The sequence below is a fragment of the Setaria italica genome, chromosome I (assembly GCF_000263155.2).
Source record: "Setaria italica strain Yugu1 chromosome I, Setaria_italica_v2.0, whole genome shotgun sequence".
Taxonomy (NCBI): domain Eukaryota; kingdom Viridiplantae; phylum Streptophyta; class Magnoliopsida; order Poales; family Poaceae; genus Setaria; species Setaria italica.
Genome location: NC_028450.1, coordinates 31,592,647 through 31,609,707, shown reverse-complemented (window position 1 = coordinate 31,609,707; position 17,061 = coordinate 31,592,647). Strand labels below are relative to the sequence as shown.

The window sequence follows — 17,061 nt, the reverse complement described above, 5'->3', positions numbered from 1 at the left end:
ACGGCGTAATAGTTATAATTAATGTTGGAATCTGCCTATAAGATTGTTGCAAAATTCTTGTAAAATTTCAGCCTAGACAGGAAACTTTTAAGAGTACATGAGTTCCACATCATCATGTATGTAACAGGGTATGAATTCCGAAGGTAAATTTTTTGAGTACTGTCGTTTCACTGTGTAAGCAGCCATGGCAATCATGCTCACAGACTTATTATTACCCTGTATAATTTTTTGGGGGGAGGAGAAGATGACCACGGGAGGCAACATTTGAGTTTTCACAAGACATGTTTATTTTGCTGTAACTGCTGCAGAGATTGCTCTATGAAGCCTTCATATCGTCAAGACCAACACTCGCCTGCAAAAACAGCAGTTGGTTCACAAGAGCGGACAACATAAAAAAGTACCAAGCCATTTAATCTTGAATTGGGAGTATACATACCAGAAAGTCATGATTTTCTTTGAGAAATGGTGAAAAGGTTGTGCAAAATTTCTCAATATCTGCATTGATGTCACCCGTTCCGCTGATGACCTCCATAAATTTATCTCTGTTAGGAGCAAGCTTCATGGCCACCTGTCATCAACTCATATGAAATCACCAAAATGAGAGCAGATAGAAGAGATACCAAAAGTATACAATCTATCTTAAAAGACGATAATATCGACCACTTGACCTATCTCCATACAGAAATGAGCAACAATGTATTAAGAGATTGGGATTTTAGTAGACATTTGGATTGGCAAAGTTCAAATTAATTGACTATCAGGTGTTTGTCCTGTAGCTGGCAAGTCCAACAACACCTATTTTAATTTTTTAGTTTCTCCTTTTGTTTTCTTCTTTGTAAGACCTTTGGCTTTTATTATCCATCTAAATATAAAGGTATGCTGCTCTCCTGAATATTGATTATAATCCATGTGAAAACTAAGCCTCATATTTCCACAATCCATCCATATGTTGATTATAATTTCTTGAGCAAGGGACATTAAATTACAGTTTGCCTTATGTGGATAGAATTCTATTGATTGCATGGATCATCAGAGTGAAAGATTCTACCGTAAAACTAGAACTGGCAAGCCAGCCATGAAATTTCTTCAGAGTTTTGGTGTATGAATCAGTGCATGCTTGACTCATAGTCCAGTCTGGATGCTCAAGCAGGTTACGGAACAACTCAACAAGGAAATCCATGGCCCTGAGATGCAAAAATTTGTGTAAACGGAAGTCAGATACTTGGCTTGCTGATCAAGTTGAAACAAAAAACCGACAAAATAAAAGAAATTTAAGCACCTCGTGAGCCATAGAAGCCCATTTGTGCAGCTTGAGGAACCTTTTGCAGTCTTGTTTTGAACTTCTTCCTGAACCATGGTGTACAAGTGCTCATACTTTGATGGGTCTGAAGAATACTTGTTTTCTAGTCTCTGAAAGATGAGGATCAGGTCAATTGAAATTAAAAAGGAAAAGCAACTTAGAACTTTGAGGAAATACTTGTTTTCTAGTCTCTGAAAGATGAGGATCAGGTCAATTGAAATTAAAAAGGAAAAACAACTTAGAACTTTGAGGGCTACATAAGAGGCAATCACACTAAACAGGAGCCAGATCTGTCTAAACTAAATATGGATTATCACAACATCAGTAGTTGAAAGACAACATCAACACCACTACCAGCTATTTACGAGCAAAAAAGAATGGAAGATAAACTTTGACTAATATTTGTATAATAGTAATCTTGCAAAAAGATTTTCTTACTGTGATATTGCCACCAATGTCACTCTTTACAATTGCCATAGCAGCTCCAAATTTATCTGGTGTGCAACAGCGGGAATAAAGGGAAAATTAATGAAAAGATGATTTATTGTGTAAGCAATAAAATTAAGGCTCAACGTAGAGAAAAGCATAACTACGAGTATAGAACTCAATGGCATTCTTTTCCATGGTTTAAGGCAACACAGTAGCACAATTTAAGGACTAACACAAGTATCGTGCAGATGGGTGCACAAAATCTTGAATGATTCAAGACTCCAAAGCTCATAATAAGATAGGAGGCCTTTACTAAATCAACGAGGGTTTGTCTCAATCTATCACGTGTGAGAAATAACTCAAACCCATTCACCGTGCCACTGAACTAAGCATGGTACCAAATCACAGATTTAATTAAAGTAACACAGCTGGACTACTGGATTAAATCTCAAAACCTCATGCCACAAACAATGCAGCAGTCAAGAGAAGTGAATTAAGGGAAGACATAAGGAAAGCAAGTTACCCAGGACAGGCAAGATTTGCTTGCAGACTTCAAGGAAAGGCTTGGTGAGAATGACTCCGTTTTCTGCCTTGACATGCTTCATCCCTTCCAAAGAGGGAGTGAACACCGTCTCAGCCATCTCTGAACCTGAAAGAATCAACAAGTACATCAACCCATCATAACAGCAAATAGAATATGCTCACTGAGAGGAAGTAATTGCCAGCATCCCATACATATCTAAGTGACTAAGTCTTAATCACCCAGACGTTCAGCCCCAACATGCACAAGATCACACTAACATCTGATCTCCCACTGAATATTATTATAACCACGAAATCCATGGATCAGATCTTCACGGACTACACATAGAACCACCAAGAAAGCACCACAAAACCCCGCCAATCCAGGTTGCCCGGATTCTGAACTCCATAAAATCCACAAGAGATGTACGCGCTACTATTCCGCCATGATCTGAAATCATACATAGAGCTGATTGCAAACTAACCGTTCACGGATCCGGCAATGGAAGCTCCCTTCTTTCACCCCGGCGTTCCCTGTCGGCGAGGAGACTGCAGGAGGGAGGCCCGATCGGGGAGGAAACGAATATATCCCGCAGCTGCTTTTACTGACGCAGGGAGAGCAGAAGAAGATGCGCGGCGAGACCAGGCCAGCACCGACGCCGTACTGATTTTTTTACTGCGGAGGACAGGAGGAATCTCTGTGACCCGATCCGTGAGAGGCGAACAAGTCGCTACGGGCCTATGAGGCCCAACATGTAAAACATTCGTGGCCCATTTATGTATTCATAGCCCAAAAGGCCCGGCAAACCCCTTGCGAGCACTCTGACCTGGATCGGACGGCCAGGGTGCCCCATCTCCTGATCCAGCGGCGGTCCCGAACCTGCACGCCGCTTTATAGCCCGCTCCCACTGCCGAACCCTAGCTTCTATTTGCACTTCCGCCCCGCCTCGCCGTCTCCCTCGCTGCCGCTTCCCGCCGCTGCAGCCGCCGCTCGCCTCTCCGACCGCCGCGAGGATGGTACGTGGATCGAGCTGAAAGGTGTTGTTTCCGGGAGGATTCTGTAACGGCGCGGGGTCTGACTAGGGTTTTGTGTTCTTGTGCTATGCGTGCAGCCGTTCAAGAGGTTCGTGGAGATCGGGCGCGTGGCCCTGGTGAACTACGGCAAGGACTATGGCCGCCTCGTCGTTATCGTCGACGTGGTCGACCAGAACAGGGTAAAGGCCTAGCTCCCTCCTAATCCCTGCCTTTGTGTTCGCCGTTGTGATGTCGATCTATAGCTTTAGAAGCATGCTTTGTAACTGTGGTAATAATCGTTGATTTGTGCTGCTTCTCGTGAGAAATGCAAAACGTTCTGACTGTTTTGTCGCACCAAACAATATTCATTTGAATTTGCGGGGTAGCTTAGCTTCATCTAGCTGTTGATCTTTCTATGTTCCCATTTGCTGTACCGTTTTTGCTATTTGCCAGATGGCGGATTTAGTACCTTAGCAACAATATTACGAGGCTAGGATTGCTTGGCAAACTTATTTCCTGTAATGAACCCAGGGGACGGTGTAATTAATCAATGCCATTGTTCCGTTAGATTCCTTAATTGGAAAGCAACAGATGTTTTGTTGTCAACAATTTGTGTTTGTGGTGATATTGCTTTAGCTAGAGAAAACTTCACCTATCAAATTACAAGTTTTAGTGCCTTGTTTTTCTAATTGTACTTGGTCATGCTTTGATTAAACATTCAAGCTCTCATTGCCTCGATCTGTTATGTGAACCAGGCACTTGTGGATGCCCCTGATATGGTCAGGTGCCAGATGAACTTCAAGCGGCTCTCACTTACCGACATCAAGATTGACATCAAACGTGTACCCAAGAAGACAACTCTGATCAAGGCGATGGAGGAAGCTGGTAATTATAAAGCTTGCGCTGCTGGCCTCTTCAGCATTAGTGTGCTCTATGCAGCTTCTAGATGATTGTACAGAAGAGGAGAGGGGGCACTTAATTGATTTCCTGTATCCTTTTGCAGATGTGAAGACTAAGTGGGAGAACAGCTCATGGGGCAAGAAGCTGATTGTCCAGAAGAGGAGAGCAGCGCTCAATGACTTCGACAGGTTCAAGGTCATGCTGGCGAAGATCAAGGTCAGGAAGCTCCCTGTGTTTTTAGTTTTCTGTTGGTGCTGTCTGCATTGCTTTCTAACACTTTGTTCCTTGTGTAAACAGAGGGGTGGTGCTATCAGGCAAGAGCTTGCCAAGCTCAAGAAGGCGTCCACGGCTTAGAGTATCTTTCAGTGGATGGCATGTTTAGTTTTTGGTTTCATGTTGGATCAGCAATTCGTTCGAGTGTTGTTAAAGCCAGAATTAAATCTACTGTTTCCTATGAACCCTTTTCAAACCTTTATCAAGCATGGCTGTGCTCTGGGGATTTTGCATGAATGATATGGAGTATCTAATTTTAGATATGGATCAGCAAGGTCTTTGATGAATGTGCAATGTGCCTTTGTTTCCATTTGCTTTTGTTGCTGGTGATTCGTAGCTGTGATGCATCTATATCCACCTAGTTTGCGACGAATGTGCAATGTGCATTTGTTTCCATTTGCTTTTTTGTTGCTGGTGATTCGTAGCTGACATGCACCTATATCCACCGTTGGCTGCGTTTGCATTTTCCTTTGCAACCACCACTTATTCTGGAGTGTATGATCTGCCTAAGAATGCACTTGTTTGTGCTGGAAGCCTTATGTGATCTGCGAATGAGTTTTTACGGGGCAACCGATCGCATGGACAGGCCCAGTTTCCGACTCTAATATTTTTGGCAGCACAAAAGGTCAAGAGCCCTCCCAAAAGGGGACGAAGTCTTATTTTCAATGTCCAGGTTGGGATTAAGTCTGATTTTCAACCACTGGGTATTTTCCGACTTTTACCTCTTAAGACCAGACACTAGAGGTAACATCCAAATATTTAATTCAGAAAAAAAGGCACAATTCCACCCTAGTTTCGAAGTTGGATGCTTTTGACATCTCATCTGTTGGTTTCGAAGTTGAAGGTTGAAAACTGAACTTATAAGGTATGGGTTGAAAAATGGACTTCACCTTTAAAAGAAATTGGGTCAAATATGAAAATGTTTTTATGTAGAACAATTTTTTGGGAATCCATCTGGATTTTGTCCAAGTCTTTTAATGCGGACATCTAAAATTTTACAAAGACAGGCATTATTAGATTTATTAAAAATCATCATATATAACTTTTTATTCATAATAGATTATATGAGTATGTTTTTAGTCAAAATGTCACCGTGTAGACTGCGGCATTATCCTATATATGAATCTTTATACACAGCAGAATATATCTGTATATATTTTTACAAAGCATATTTCATTTTATGAGGGCAAACAAGCTTATGATCGAACCATGGATTTCTTTATCAAGACAGGGTTTTTTAATACAAAATTGATGTTATCATATTTACTTAGTTATGACTTATGATTTCACATCACATAGATGAAATATTAATAAAGTAATCGTTAGTTGAAGTCTTGATCCAATAAAATAAAATACACCTTTAATTTTAAAAGAGGGAGTAAACATACATTTAGAAACCAATAGCCAAATATACATAGGGGGGATATTTCCAAGAAAAAAAGTTCTGAAGTGTGAAATTCATCGGTCTTTAATTCTCGCAAAAGTTTGATTTCAATCTTAACTTTGAAACTGGTAGCTCACTTGCCATTTCATATATGGCCCATGTGGGATGAAAACAAGAGCGCAACACTTGCGATGGTGTCTTTTTATCCTGCTTGAGTAGTGGAAGGTTGTACAGTGTCTAGTTTTAAAGTTGTACGATTCAAAACCTGATTTTTTATGATAGCTGACGGTTGAAAAACGTTTTTCATTTCTGTACTGGCGCCCAGGCGGTGAGTGTGTTCAAAGGCCCAAACCGGAGGAAAGCCTCGAGCTCGACAGGCCGGCGCACGCGGCTCGCCTCAACCCCTAGGCCCTTGCACGCACGCCCAGTCACCCTCTTCTCACCGCGACTCCGACTCTCCCTACCTCCGCGCCCGCCGGCCGCCCCTCGCGCCGGCGACGCACGCCGTCGGGTCGCACGGCGCTCGTCCCCTTGTCAGGATCCTCTAGGATCTGACACCCCATCCGTTTCCTAACTCCGAGTCGGCCTGCCGCCTGCATTCCTGCCGCCCGACGCCCTGAGGCCCGACGCGTCCTGCGCGGCCTGCGGCCGCACGGGCTCCCGCGGTTCAGCGCCGACGCGCACCGGCGGCGCCGCCCGGGCGTGCAGGAGACGCCAAAGGCGCTCTCCGACCTGGTCGCCTACTCACCTGGAGGAGGGCAGCAGCAACGTCCAGGTTCGGCCGCCCTGCATCCCCTTCCCTTTCTCCTCCAATGTCCAATCTCCATCCACGGTCCAGTCCAATGTCCACCACACGCAGCCACGCACAGCACAAGCCAGTCCAATTAGAACGTCGTGTGTACCTTGACATCTTGACATGTGATTGCTGATTGGAAATTGCTTAGCTCTGATTAAGATTTCTTAGCCTCAAATCAGGACCTGAATCCTAATATGTCAACCAGGACCTTATCTTATGTTTGAACTATTTATATTCTAAAACTATACAAGTTTCGAACTTATGTATTGAATTTAAGGTATTAAAGGACCTTTTAAATATATTATGGTAATTTTGGTTATTTTATATTTGCATACCAAATTGTTTCGGGAACTTTATAGTTGTGTTACCGGATTGCGTATTGAACTGTGCCGAATTGCATATTGGAGCTTTGGCTAGGCATACCCTGGGTTAAAATCCTTTGATACTTGGCTACGAATTATTGTTAACTCCCTGAAATTGGAGGTGATTAACTCTGCCTTCTCTTTTAGCAGTGGGCAACTGATGCTGGACAAATGCAAGTTTGAGCACTGAAGACATCTTGATGGCTACCAATTTGTGTCCTTTGACGTGGCTCTGAGCCTGTTTCTTCTGGAGCGGAAATCATTGCAATACATTATGAAGAGCAGCGATGGAAACCGGATCAGGTTACAGCCAATGTGGAGAAAAGTTGCCTATGGGGGAAGGCAACCAGGATACGATGATAACCACACCGATGAGTCGTTCCTCGAGGAGATGGTTATGAACGCCAATGTTGTCAAGAGAGACCTTCTGAAAGTGATGATTGACTCCGTCTCCATTTCGCAATATCTCTGCATTGTCGCTCTTGTGGTTTCGACATGGACCCTCACATTGAACTTGGACATTAATGAGACCACTCTTCTCAAGCTAGATGTTGGTCTCCTGCTGGTTGGTTTCTCTGTCCTCTTGCTCACGACTTGTCCATTCTCTCTGAAGCTTCTGGCAAAGTATGTCCTCAACATATCTTTCTTCATCAGTGGTCTTTATGTTCTTGCGCCAATTTACCATACCCTCACTAGGTCCATCAGTTCAGACTCAATATGGGCCCTTGCTGTATCTCTTCTGCTGGTTCATCTCTTTCTGCATGATTATTCTGGTTCAACTATAAGGCCTCCAGGAGCACTCAACAATCCAAAGTTAACCAGCAATATTTCCTTGAATGCGTCAATAGTAGCATCTGTGCTTGTGGCTTCACGTTTGCCATCAAGGCTGCATGTCTTTGCGATCATGCTCTTCTCCTTGCAAGTCTTCCTGTTTGCACCCCTCATTACATTCTGTGTCAAGAAGTACCACTTTAGGCTTCATCTCCTGTTCTCCTTCGCATTGATGGTTGTCACCCTGAGCGTCACATACCAGTTGCACCGAATGTTCTTCATTCTCCTATTGGCACTTCTTGTTTTTATTTCGATCGTTTGCCCTTACTGGCTTATTAGGATTCAAGAATACAAGTTTGAGATCAATGGCCCCTGGGATGAAGCAAAACTCTGCTTTGATATAACTGAATGAATAGCTGTGATAAGCCTGTTTTTTTTTTTAAGAAATGACGTGCAGAGAATTGGTTTGATTGTATCGATCTATAGCTGATGTGCTGCTAGTCGTCTCTTTAGTGTATTCATGTGAATGTATATACTCATAACATATTTGCACTGTCACCATGATTCTAACACATGATAGGCTTTTTTTCCTGGAACTGGAATCTCGAATGATGTCTAACTATTTCTGGTATCAGACTGATTTATATTTTTAATGTGCTGCTTTCTAAGCAAGAACCTCATCCTTACTCTCTTTTGCTCTGGTTGTTTTCCCATGTGTGTATCTCAGCATGGTAATGCCAATAACGAAAGAATGTGGTACTGACTACAAATATATAGTAAAAGGCTGTCTTCAAAAAAATGTTTTGTCGTAAGAATCCACCGCATTAGAATTCTTGGAAGATTGTGCTACTCATTCTGGATTTTTTTTTTGTGTGTTGTCCCCGAAAATGGAAATGCAGCTCAACATATATTCATGAGTTGCTGGATTATACTGCGCCTCCTGCAAATTGCGTTTAGGCATACATGCAATTAGAGGTATTTGTCTGGTTCAATAGATCTCTGAACACCGTCACTGGAATGGAATATTTGAGATTTAAAAGCATATGTTGTTTGACGGGTGGAGTAATCCTTTTTGCGTGGTATTTAAATCTCAGTGTTTAGCCCACACGCGTAGATACGAAATTGAGAAAGCTTGCTAAAAATTTCTGAATTCAAACCAATGCAATCGTTCTAATCGTTCTAAAGTGGGTGAAAGAAGTGGGAGTAGATAGCTGCTGCTACTCTTACGGTGATTGTTGTTAGGTTGGGGAGAACGCTATATTATTTCCTGGTTTAAGAGCTTACAATCTAATCTCTATTACCAGGATAAAGTTAATTTTCTGGCCATACCACTTTCATGTATTCACGTTCCCACTGTTCCGACAGTCCTGCCTCTGGGTTCTCAAAATTGTTGAACGACGACTTGTCCGAACGGAGGATCCTATAAGCTTATTGTACTAATACAAAATAACAATACGAGTTCAGTTTTATTAAGAAAAAATATATAAATGTAAACAGAACAAGTTTTCTGAAAACTCATTTTGAATCCACTTTGTATAGACGAAGTGTCTTCCACCCACGAAACCCCTTTGCATAGACAAAAATTCAACTTTCACAGAAATATTTAAGGTAACGCAAGTCTACCGAAATGTTTTATTCCATTGACATTTTACAAATATCAGAGTCAACATCAGCATCATTTTGACCCGCACGGCTAAACACTGCCGCCAATACCGGGTTCTAACGGTGTGAGTATGCTTCTGTGGCCATTTGAAAGAACAGTTCACTGAATTAAAAGAACCCAAATCATCTGTGCCAAGATTCGACGAGCATCATTATGTGCAGATTGCAGCTTCATGTATAGCACAGAATCATTTAACTTGCTCATGAGTAAGCATCACCTGGAACCAAATGAATACTCAGCGCTCTTGCAAGTGAGAGCAACTCAGATCTTTTGCTCTAGTAAAAATTTCATTTCCTCCTGTCTGCACTGATAGTAAGGCGTTCAAAGTTCCTCATAGTGGTATCATCATGGACGATTCTTCCTGGTTTCGAGAATGATGAGGTCCTGCCCTCAAGTCCTGTTGACTGGTGAAGCCTTTGATTAGTTGATGGGCGGCTGCTGCCACTGCTGGTTGGGAGTAGGTGGCTACTGCGATTCGGGTCACTGGGATCTCCAGAGCCTCTGCTGCTTGACAGAAGGGCCTTCCTTGATGTACTCCCATTCCGCGATGATGAAGGCCTTCTTCTATCCGAATCAACAGTCTGGTATACATAGTGAAAATTGATGTAAGTATAAAAGTTATCACCATGGAGAATACGTCATCTCATAGCAACAAAAATAAAGGCCTGAACTGACAGCGGAACCGAGGAATTCAATTATTTAAAAACACTATCGCATTATTGCGATGACAGCTACAGCAATATAGTTAAGGCACAAAAGAAACTATTAGCCAGCTACCAGGAAAAAAATCGTATTGGTTCATTCTGTTCTACCAACATTTGTAAGTATCAATGTCCCGATGTTCTCACAACACACAAAAGAAAAACAGCATCCCATTTATCACCTAAGCATGAGGTATTTCATACACGACAACCAAGTATCCAGACTAAAATATCAATAGAATTGAGTCAAGAGTTTCTCACCGTCTTGGGTGCTAAAAGTGTATCCAATAGAGTTCTGTGCTTTGTGTGTTGTTCTCCATAATGGCCAGAACCAGAGTCGATTCTTCTACCAAATGCATCAACCGGACCGGGAAATCTATCCGGAACAGCCTGTCTCGCTGTAAAAGCAAATACGTAAATTTGAGCATCCTGGTTTCCACCATGCTTATTTCCTAAATGTAACATTCCAAAATGAGGATGCAACTGACAAACCTGCAGCCCGGTCTGCAGATGGTCCCACCAACCCACCTCTCCCACTCAGCTGGTAGCGAGGAAAAAAATGGTACACATTCAGCACGGCAAAACTTGCACTACTAGCAATTTCAGAAAAGGGAGTAGCAGACATACTCTCAATCTGTCATTGTCTGCAGCTTGCCTTGCTGTCCAATCAAATACATAATCATGCTGGTACCCTGCAAGTCCAAAAGAAAGCATGTAAGCGAATATGTAGATGAGCAAGAAACTTTAGAAGTATTATACTTGTGGATACCTTCACGGATGAATAAATCTCGGAAGAGTCTCTTCAAATAGGTATAGTCTGGCTTATCTTCAAATCGCAAAGATCGGCAATAATGGAAGTATGTACCGAATTCTGATGGATAAGATTTACAGAGGGCCTGTGCAAATTGTGAAAAAACATGGTTAACAAGATTACATTACATTTCCAATATAACGGTAAATGAAGATTGTTATAACAAATGTGTCGAAATAAATCAATTACCTCAATTGAAGTTAGCATTTTCTTCTCACTGATTTTGTCATACTTCTGTTTTTTCGTGCCAGCTTTCAAGCCTTGCCAAGGAAGGCTGAGAAGACAAGTATTTCAGTAATATATAGTCATAGACAAAAGGTGATGTGAACTTTAGAAAGCAATTGATTCTCCAACCTTCCTCTCAGGAAGTACATCAGCACGTAACCAAGAGACTCTAGGTCATCTCTCCTGCTCTGTTCTGAAGAGAAAAGCAGCAATAACACACATGAGAATTCAGAATAACACGAAGCCATCATATAGTTAGCCAAAGCTTACAAGACAAAAATTCTTATGGGGCTTCTGAGAGAATTTTCTCTGGACGAACGATATTTTTTGTTGATTGGCAATGCATACAATTTAGGTTCCAGAAGAGCCGTACTTGTAGATAACAATTGCAGAATTGATGTCCAAAACTAGACATTTAGACGCCTCCTAGCATATTACTATCATTACTGTCTTTTTTATTTTATATGAGTTTTCCTTTGTTGTTGGTGACTCATGTTGGGTTTCATCTCTAGCCTACCCTAGCTTGCTTGGGTGCGGTTGTACTTGTCCCCCATTAAAACCTAAAACCTGCTGGTTTCTATCATAACTATATTTTCACCTCTTAGTACCACACCTCTTAACACCAGCAAGACTCACCTACTCCAAGATGGGTGTTTACACTAGCATATCGTGCTGTTCCTGTGAGATTTTTGTTCTCCCTACAAAGGAAAACATGTAAGCTTTAAATGTGTATCCCAAATGAATACAAATCATAACTTAAGTAACAGAAGAAAAAAAATCTCATCAAAGAACTTATTTATAGTAGGATGCAGAACCGCATTTAACTTCCTCATCGTGTAGGATTGCAGAAAATTCAGCTTAAAAATCATTCATTGTTATAGAACAGCTAACCAATTAAGATTTCATATAGATTGCATAAAATAGCAGTAGAAATATAGATTTTTAAAAATACATTCACTAGCACTCTAGCATATACCATTTGCATGTAAAGTGCCAAGCACAGCTATGAAAATTCTAAATCAAGGTTCAGTAAATTAGAAAACTATACAACCAAGATGTTAGCAGAAATAAACAAAACAAGAAGGGTCTACCAGAACAATAAGTGACTATACTATATCGCAAACATTGCTTCTACAGAGCACACAAATACGTGTCATAAATGAATGATACTAAGCACAGAGATCATCACAAGTAACATACAAGAACAAACATCCAGGTGCAAAGAGAATTTATTTATTTCATAGCATCCATAAGAACCGTTTCTGATTACCTGTATGGTATGTGTTTATGAGTTTGGAGGTCCCGATACTTTTTCGCTAGGCCATAGTCAATGACATAAACCTGTTAAGAGTACACTCAGTTTTCTTTAGCAGCTATAAAACAGTAAAGAACTAAAGATAAATTATATCGATTACTTATAAGGCATTCTTATGACAGTAGTTTAGATGCAGGTATCTACTCATACAAGTTAGCATCACTAGAATAATCTTCAATGCACAAGAACTTTTAGCACTTCCAAAAGACTTGACATGTTTATAAATATCATATATGAATTACAGCGAATGTTTGCATTCAAAACCAATTCCCAGTTTTTCAGCAATCATACACAAGGATTACTCACAGGAGAATTGCCAAACATTTGTTTTATAATATGAACTGGTGTGGTACAAATTCAAGCTACAGCCACTCAAATGCTTACATCAACTGAAGAAATTTGTCAATCACATTGCATCTTGTAACAAAAGACAAAGGAATTTAATTTTATTCAGTCATAATGTGCTGAAGCAAAATGGTCATGAGTGCGATAGCAGCTATGCAGAGAAACAGTCTGGGCACAGTGTCAGGATTTTATCCTCTTGTGAGCTATCAGCTATGATTGGGAGACTTAATACAGCCACTACCAATCCAGTTTTATAAGTAAATACTCATGTGTAGCACCCAACCTGGCTTGCTTTACGGCCTAAGCCCATAAGGAAGTTGTCTGGCTTGATATCACGATGAAGAAACCCCCTCGTGTGCATGTACTCTACCCTGGCTATCTGTATGAAAACAATGGGAAGAAATTAACTTGGTGGTGAAAATCCACCATATAAGGACTCAAGATTCATTGAGATCTTTTTCATACGTACATTACAGATAACAAAAATTAACAGAAAATGCATGACACCATAAGAGAAACTTACCATCTGATCAGCTAGCATAAGTACTGTTTTAAGAGAGAATCTTCTGCTGCAGAAGTTGAATAAGTCCTCCAGGCTTGGACCAAGAAGATCAATGACCATGACATTGTACTCCCCCTCCACTCCGAACCATTTCAAATGAGGAATCCCAGCTGAAGTTTGGAATAAAGAAATATATAAGACCTGTGAAAATATATGAAACAAAGGAACCATGTCCCCATATAGGTACTTACTTCCCCCTTGGAGAAGCATGTATAGCTTTGACTCATAATGAAGCTGAGGATGTCTTGATTTGACAGATTCCTGGTAAAACATGAGACCAAGAAAATTGATCAGGTGGCATGTCCTGATGCTGAAAGGGGCACTGCCCAGACTAAGACTGAAAAATCATATTGCTCCAAAAATGGTTAACCACATGCTGTCACAAAGGTTATGGTATACGTTCAAGCTAGAAAAGCATTACCTATATGCTATAGCAATCTAAATTGCATTTCTCCATAGCACAATTTTTGCTTCAGTCAAGCCAGTCATTCACGGAATAGAGTAAAAAATCGAAATCACATGTCTCTTGTCACAGACCACAATTGATAAACTTTCAGCAAGTACTTTTCAAGATTTTATTGTTTCATTTGCTCAAAATGGCACTATCAAAATATGAGTTGTCACTTTCTTAAAAAAACAAAATATGAGTTGTTATACAGCCTAAATAACGAACGAGTAACAAAACCAATGCTCCATGCTTGGAACTGGATGCGCTAGAAATCTTCAATCTTTTTTCTTCCTTCCCTAATTACTGGTCCATACAATAGGTCAATTTGCTTGCAGAACCAAAAATAAATTTGGAGGTCTTGTTATTATTCATGATAAAAAAAACAGGACGATTCGCCTTGACATCCAAGGAAATGTTTAGGAGTACAGTTATTATTCAATGAAAAGGAAACCCAAGTCAATTCGCATGGACAACCAAGGAAATGCTTGGAAGTCTTCTTATTTGTCGTAACAAAATAATGACATCAAGCGAGAAGCCATGTCAATCTTTTCGCAGGCAATTACGGAACAGCATTAACATTTACAATTAGGTTGTGCTACAACATCTACACAAGAGTTCCTCGTGAAACCGTTTCTAGCAACAGTAGACCAACGATATGTTTGCATCTGGGACTAACTATATTGGCTAATGTCACGCATGCTTCCACGAGAATAGGTCTACAAACAGGATCAGATTATCACATACCAACTTGATAGCCACCTCCTCGCCGCTCTGTATGTTCACGCCTGCAACCAAAAGCAACCGGCATCAGAAACAAACGCAGAACGGCGACGGAAACGAAAAACGGCGGCAGAAACGCGTGAAAGATTTTCAATCGGAAGAACCCGGCGAGGCGCGTACCGAGGTAGAGCTCCCCAAAAGATCCGCTCCCAATCTTCTTCCCCAGCTTAAACTTCCCTCCGATCACGTGCTCCATCCCCGCCAACCGCGCCGCCCCGCCGCCGCAAGATTCACCCACGAACCGCGCCGCAGATCGTCCCCCTCCGACGGAGACCGCTCACATTGCCCGCCCGCCGCAAGATTCGAGCCCCGGACGCCCAGGATAAAGGGGTTCCCCCGGATCTCCCAACGCAAAAGGTAGATTCCGCGCCGGGAACCGCCGCCGGCGACGGGGCAAGTGAGGCGGCCGGCGGATCGGATTGGCGAGCGAGCTCGGGGATTTCGGGTGGGATTCGGGGCCAGGGCTAGGGATTCGCCGCTCGCGTCTTTAATTTTTCGGTGGCGGAATCGTGGGGCGCGTTAATAGAGAAGCGTGGAGGGGATGGGTGGGACGCGGAAATCGTGGGAAACGGACGGGGGCCGGACAACGGATAGCAGGAGGGAGCCGAATAGGGATAGGGGAGGGGAGCACGGCGATGCGTCCCCGTTTCTTTCTGCCTGCGGTCTCCGATTTCCTGCTCCTTGTCCTTGGTATACGTGTGTTGCGTTTGGCTTCCTTTTCGCCCTTTTGCCCCGGTTTTTGTTGCCCGTGTTTTTTTGTGTTTTCTCGTGCTATTTCTTGTGCTTATTGCCTGGCATATAGTTTTGCAGGATGCGGAAAATCGTGAATGTTTATTATCATGGAAAGGGAAAACGAATATAAGCATACTTCTCAATTGAGGTGGCATGTCATCGTCAAGGTGTAAGGCCATGTATGTATTTTAAGTTAATATATTGTACCGACAGGCTAAAGAATCAACTACGATAAATGTTCAATTCTGTTCAATGCGAATACAGAGGGATAAAATAGGTTAAAGGAAATCTGCACGCTCACAAAGTAACATTCGAAGCCGAGTATTTAGGACTGCCGATCTTAGAAGGAAGATTGAAAGCGGATAAATTCCAAACTTTAACCGAGAAATTGTTGAAAAGGTGCAACGCATGGGATGAGAAAGTGATGTCTTCTGCAGCAAAGGAAATTTTGATTAAATCAGTTGCTCGGGCTTTTACCGGTCCATGTGATGGGAGTTTTTCAATTGCCTACCACTGTGTGTGACCCCTAACTAAGGTTCTGGTGGGGGAGAAGGCTGGACAAAGGAAAAGACATTGGATTAGATGGGACAGATTTACAAAGTCAAAGAATTTTGGTGGTACGAGTATCAGAGATTTCAAATTGTTAAACCAAGCATTACTGTCAAGGTATGCATGGAGATTGATTGATCAACCAGACAGTTTGTGTGCACGGTTGCTCAAGGCACGATATTACCCAAATGGCAATTTGCTTGATACTGCTTTTTCAATAAACCAATCTATTACTTGGAAAGCAATTGTTCATGGACTAGAATTATTAAAGAAAGGGTCATATGGAGAATTGGTTTATGCGAAAAAAGTGCGTATTTGGAGGGACCCTTCGATTCCCAGGGCCTGGTCAACTTATCAATCAGGACCGCATGGAATGGCAAAAGGAGAATATTAAACATTTTTTCGGAAGACATGACACTGATGAAATTCTAAATATCAGATTACCTACAAAGCCTGGTAGAAGATTTCCTGGGTTGGGCTTATGAGAAAAATGGAGCTTTTACTGTCTGTAGTGCCTATTGCCTGGCAAAGATGTTACAAGAAGAGGAGAATGGGGGTCAGCAACCAAGTTCAAGAGAGGAGAAGTACGACAAATTTGGAAGTGCCACATAAAGTTCTGGATTTTGGGTGGAAGCTGTTCAATGATGGCCTTGCAACAAGAAGTAATAAGAAAAAAAGATCAATTGAACACATAGATACATGTGACATATGTAGATTGAGTGGGGAGATGGCAATCCACGCTCCGATAAACTGCCCACATGCGAGATCACTCAGAAGTGCTATGCGAAAATTCTGGACTATGCCGGGAGAGAAATAGTTGCACAGTGTAACACCCCTAGTGTTAATTAGGGTCATTAACATTTTTATTAAATAAACAAATGTATCTAATAATTTTTGTTAGCATGTGAGCACATGTGGCTATGAACTTTCTTTTAAAATGTAATTTCACTAAATGCTCCATTTTTGCACAACATGAATATTGTACTCTAAGGTATATATTTTAACTTGGATGTGATGTGAAGCTAGGGAAATAATGTTTAAATGCTCAAATATCTGGTCAAATATGGTCAAACCCATGTTTTCTGCCTTGCACTGAAAATGGCCAAGTCTTCAATTAAATGGTTGACATTCTAGGTTCGGGCCTTTTAACTTTTGTTTTTGCCTAAATACATGACCCAA

General features: G+C 41.6%; 4 protein-coding genes across 5 annotated transcripts; 2 read left to right on the top strand and 2 right to left on the bottom strand.

The window, feature by feature from the left end:
• Positions 1–9: 9 nt before the first annotated feature.
• Positions 10–2,918, bottom strand: LOC101775315 (glycolipid transfer protein 1). Its single transcript, XM_004953083.3, has 7 exons — positions 2,737–2,918; positions 2,253–2,378; positions 1,739–1,794; positions 1,280–1,410; positions 1,049–1,184; positions 437–568; positions 10–352 (listed from the first exon to the last, which is right to left on the bottom strand). Exons 2-7 carry the CDS (start codon positions 2,368–2,370, stop codon positions 317–319), a joined length of 609 nt encoding a protein of 202 aa, XP_004953140.1. The 5' UTR covers positions 2,371–2,378; positions 2,737–2,918; the 3' UTR covers positions 10–316.
• Positions 2,919–3,117: 199 nt separating this feature from the next.
• On the top strand, positions 3,118–4,725 carry LOC101774639 (60S ribosomal protein L14-1). The gene is made up of 5 exons (XM_004953082.3): positions 3,118–3,268; positions 3,364–3,465; positions 4,021–4,150; positions 4,269–4,381; positions 4,463–4,725. The coding sequence occupies exons 1-5, from the start codon at positions 3,266–3,268 to the stop codon at positions 4,517–4,519; spliced, it is 405 nt and encodes a 134-aa protein (XP_004953139.1). The 5' UTR covers positions 3,118–3,265; the 3' UTR covers positions 4,520–4,725.
• A 1,463-nt stretch (positions 4,726–6,188) lies between these two features.
• LOC101773964 (phosphatidylinositol N-acetylglucosaminyltransferase subunit C) lies at positions 6,189–8,347 on the top strand. Of its 2 annotated transcripts, none has more exons than XM_004953079.4 (2): positions 6,189–6,597; positions 7,131–8,347. In XM_004953079.4, the coding sequence occupies exon 2, from the start codon at positions 7,255–7,257 to the stop codon at positions 8,161–8,163; it is 909 nt and encodes a 302-aa protein (XP_004953136.1). In that variant the 5' UTR covers positions 6,189–6,597; positions 7,131–7,254; the 3' UTR covers positions 8,164–8,347. The 2 variants fall into 2 exon arrangements, with proteins under 2 accessions (XP_004953136.1, XP_004953137.1); XM_004953080.3 differs by having other exon boundaries at positions 7,128–8,347.
• A 977-nt stretch (positions 8,348–9,324) lies between these two features.
• LOC101773551 (casein kinase 1) lies at positions 9,325–15,264 on the bottom strand. The gene is made up of 14 exons (XM_004953078.3): positions 14,722–15,264; positions 14,566–14,606; positions 13,565–13,634; positions 13,335–13,483; positions 13,095–13,190; positions 12,422–12,492; positions 11,788–11,849; positions 11,281–11,344; positions 11,116–11,200; positions 10,885–11,011; positions 10,743–10,807; positions 10,608–10,656; positions 10,377–10,513; positions 9,325–9,995 (listed from the first exon to the last, which is right to left on the bottom strand). Exons 1-14 carry the CDS (start codon positions 14,795–14,797, stop codon positions 9,702–9,704), a joined length of 1,386 nt encoding a protein of 461 aa, XP_004953135.1. The 5' UTR covers positions 14,798–15,264; the 3' UTR covers positions 9,325–9,701.
• Positions 15,265–17,061: the final 1,797 nt, after the last annotated feature.

What these genes read in the sequence shown, in the direction of transcription:
- LOC101775315 (XM_004953083.3), bottom strand. Translation starts at nt 2,370, where the DNA reads ATGGCTGAGACGGTGTTCACTCCCTCTTTGGAAGGGATGAAGCATGTC. An exon ending in GGGCTTCTATGGCTCACGAG is followed by an intron (nt 1,185 to 1,279) that starts GTGCTTAAATTT and finishes TTTGCATCTCAG; the next exon opens with GGCCATGGATTTCCTTGTTG. An exon ending in TTGCCAGTTCTAGTTTTACG is followed by an intron (nt 569 to 1,048) that starts GTAGAATCTTTC and finishes AGTTGATGACAG; the next exon opens with GTGGCCATGAAGCTTGCTCC.
- LOC101774639 (XM_004953082.3), top strand. An exon ending in CAAGGCGATGGAGGAAGCTG is followed by an intron (nt 4,151 to 4,268) that starts GTAATTATAAAG and finishes ATCCTTTTGCAG; the next exon opens with ATGTGAAGACTAAGTGGGAG. An exon ending in TCATGCTGGCGAAGATCAAG is followed by an intron (nt 4,382 to 4,462) that starts GTCAGGAAGCTC and finishes TTGTGTAAACAG; the next exon opens with AGGGGTGGTGCTATCAGGCA.
- LOC101773964 (XM_004953079.4), top strand. Translation starts at nt 7,255, where the DNA reads ATGAAGAGCAGCGATGGAAACCGGATCAGGTTACAGCCAATGTGGAGA.
- LOC101773551 (XM_004953078.3), bottom strand. Translation starts at nt 14,797, where the DNA reads ATGGAGCACGTGATCGGAGGGAAGTTTAAGCTGGGGAAGAAGATTGGG. An exon ending in CATAAACACATACCATACAG is followed by an intron (nt 11,850 to 12,421) that starts GTAATCAGAAAC and finishes TTTCCTTTGTAG; the next exon opens with GGAGAACAAAAATCTCACAG. An exon ending in CAGACAATGACAGATTGAGA is followed by an intron (nt 10,657 to 10,742) that starts GTATGTCTGCTA and finishes CCTCGCTACCAG; the next exon opens with CTGAGTGGGAGAGGTGGGTT.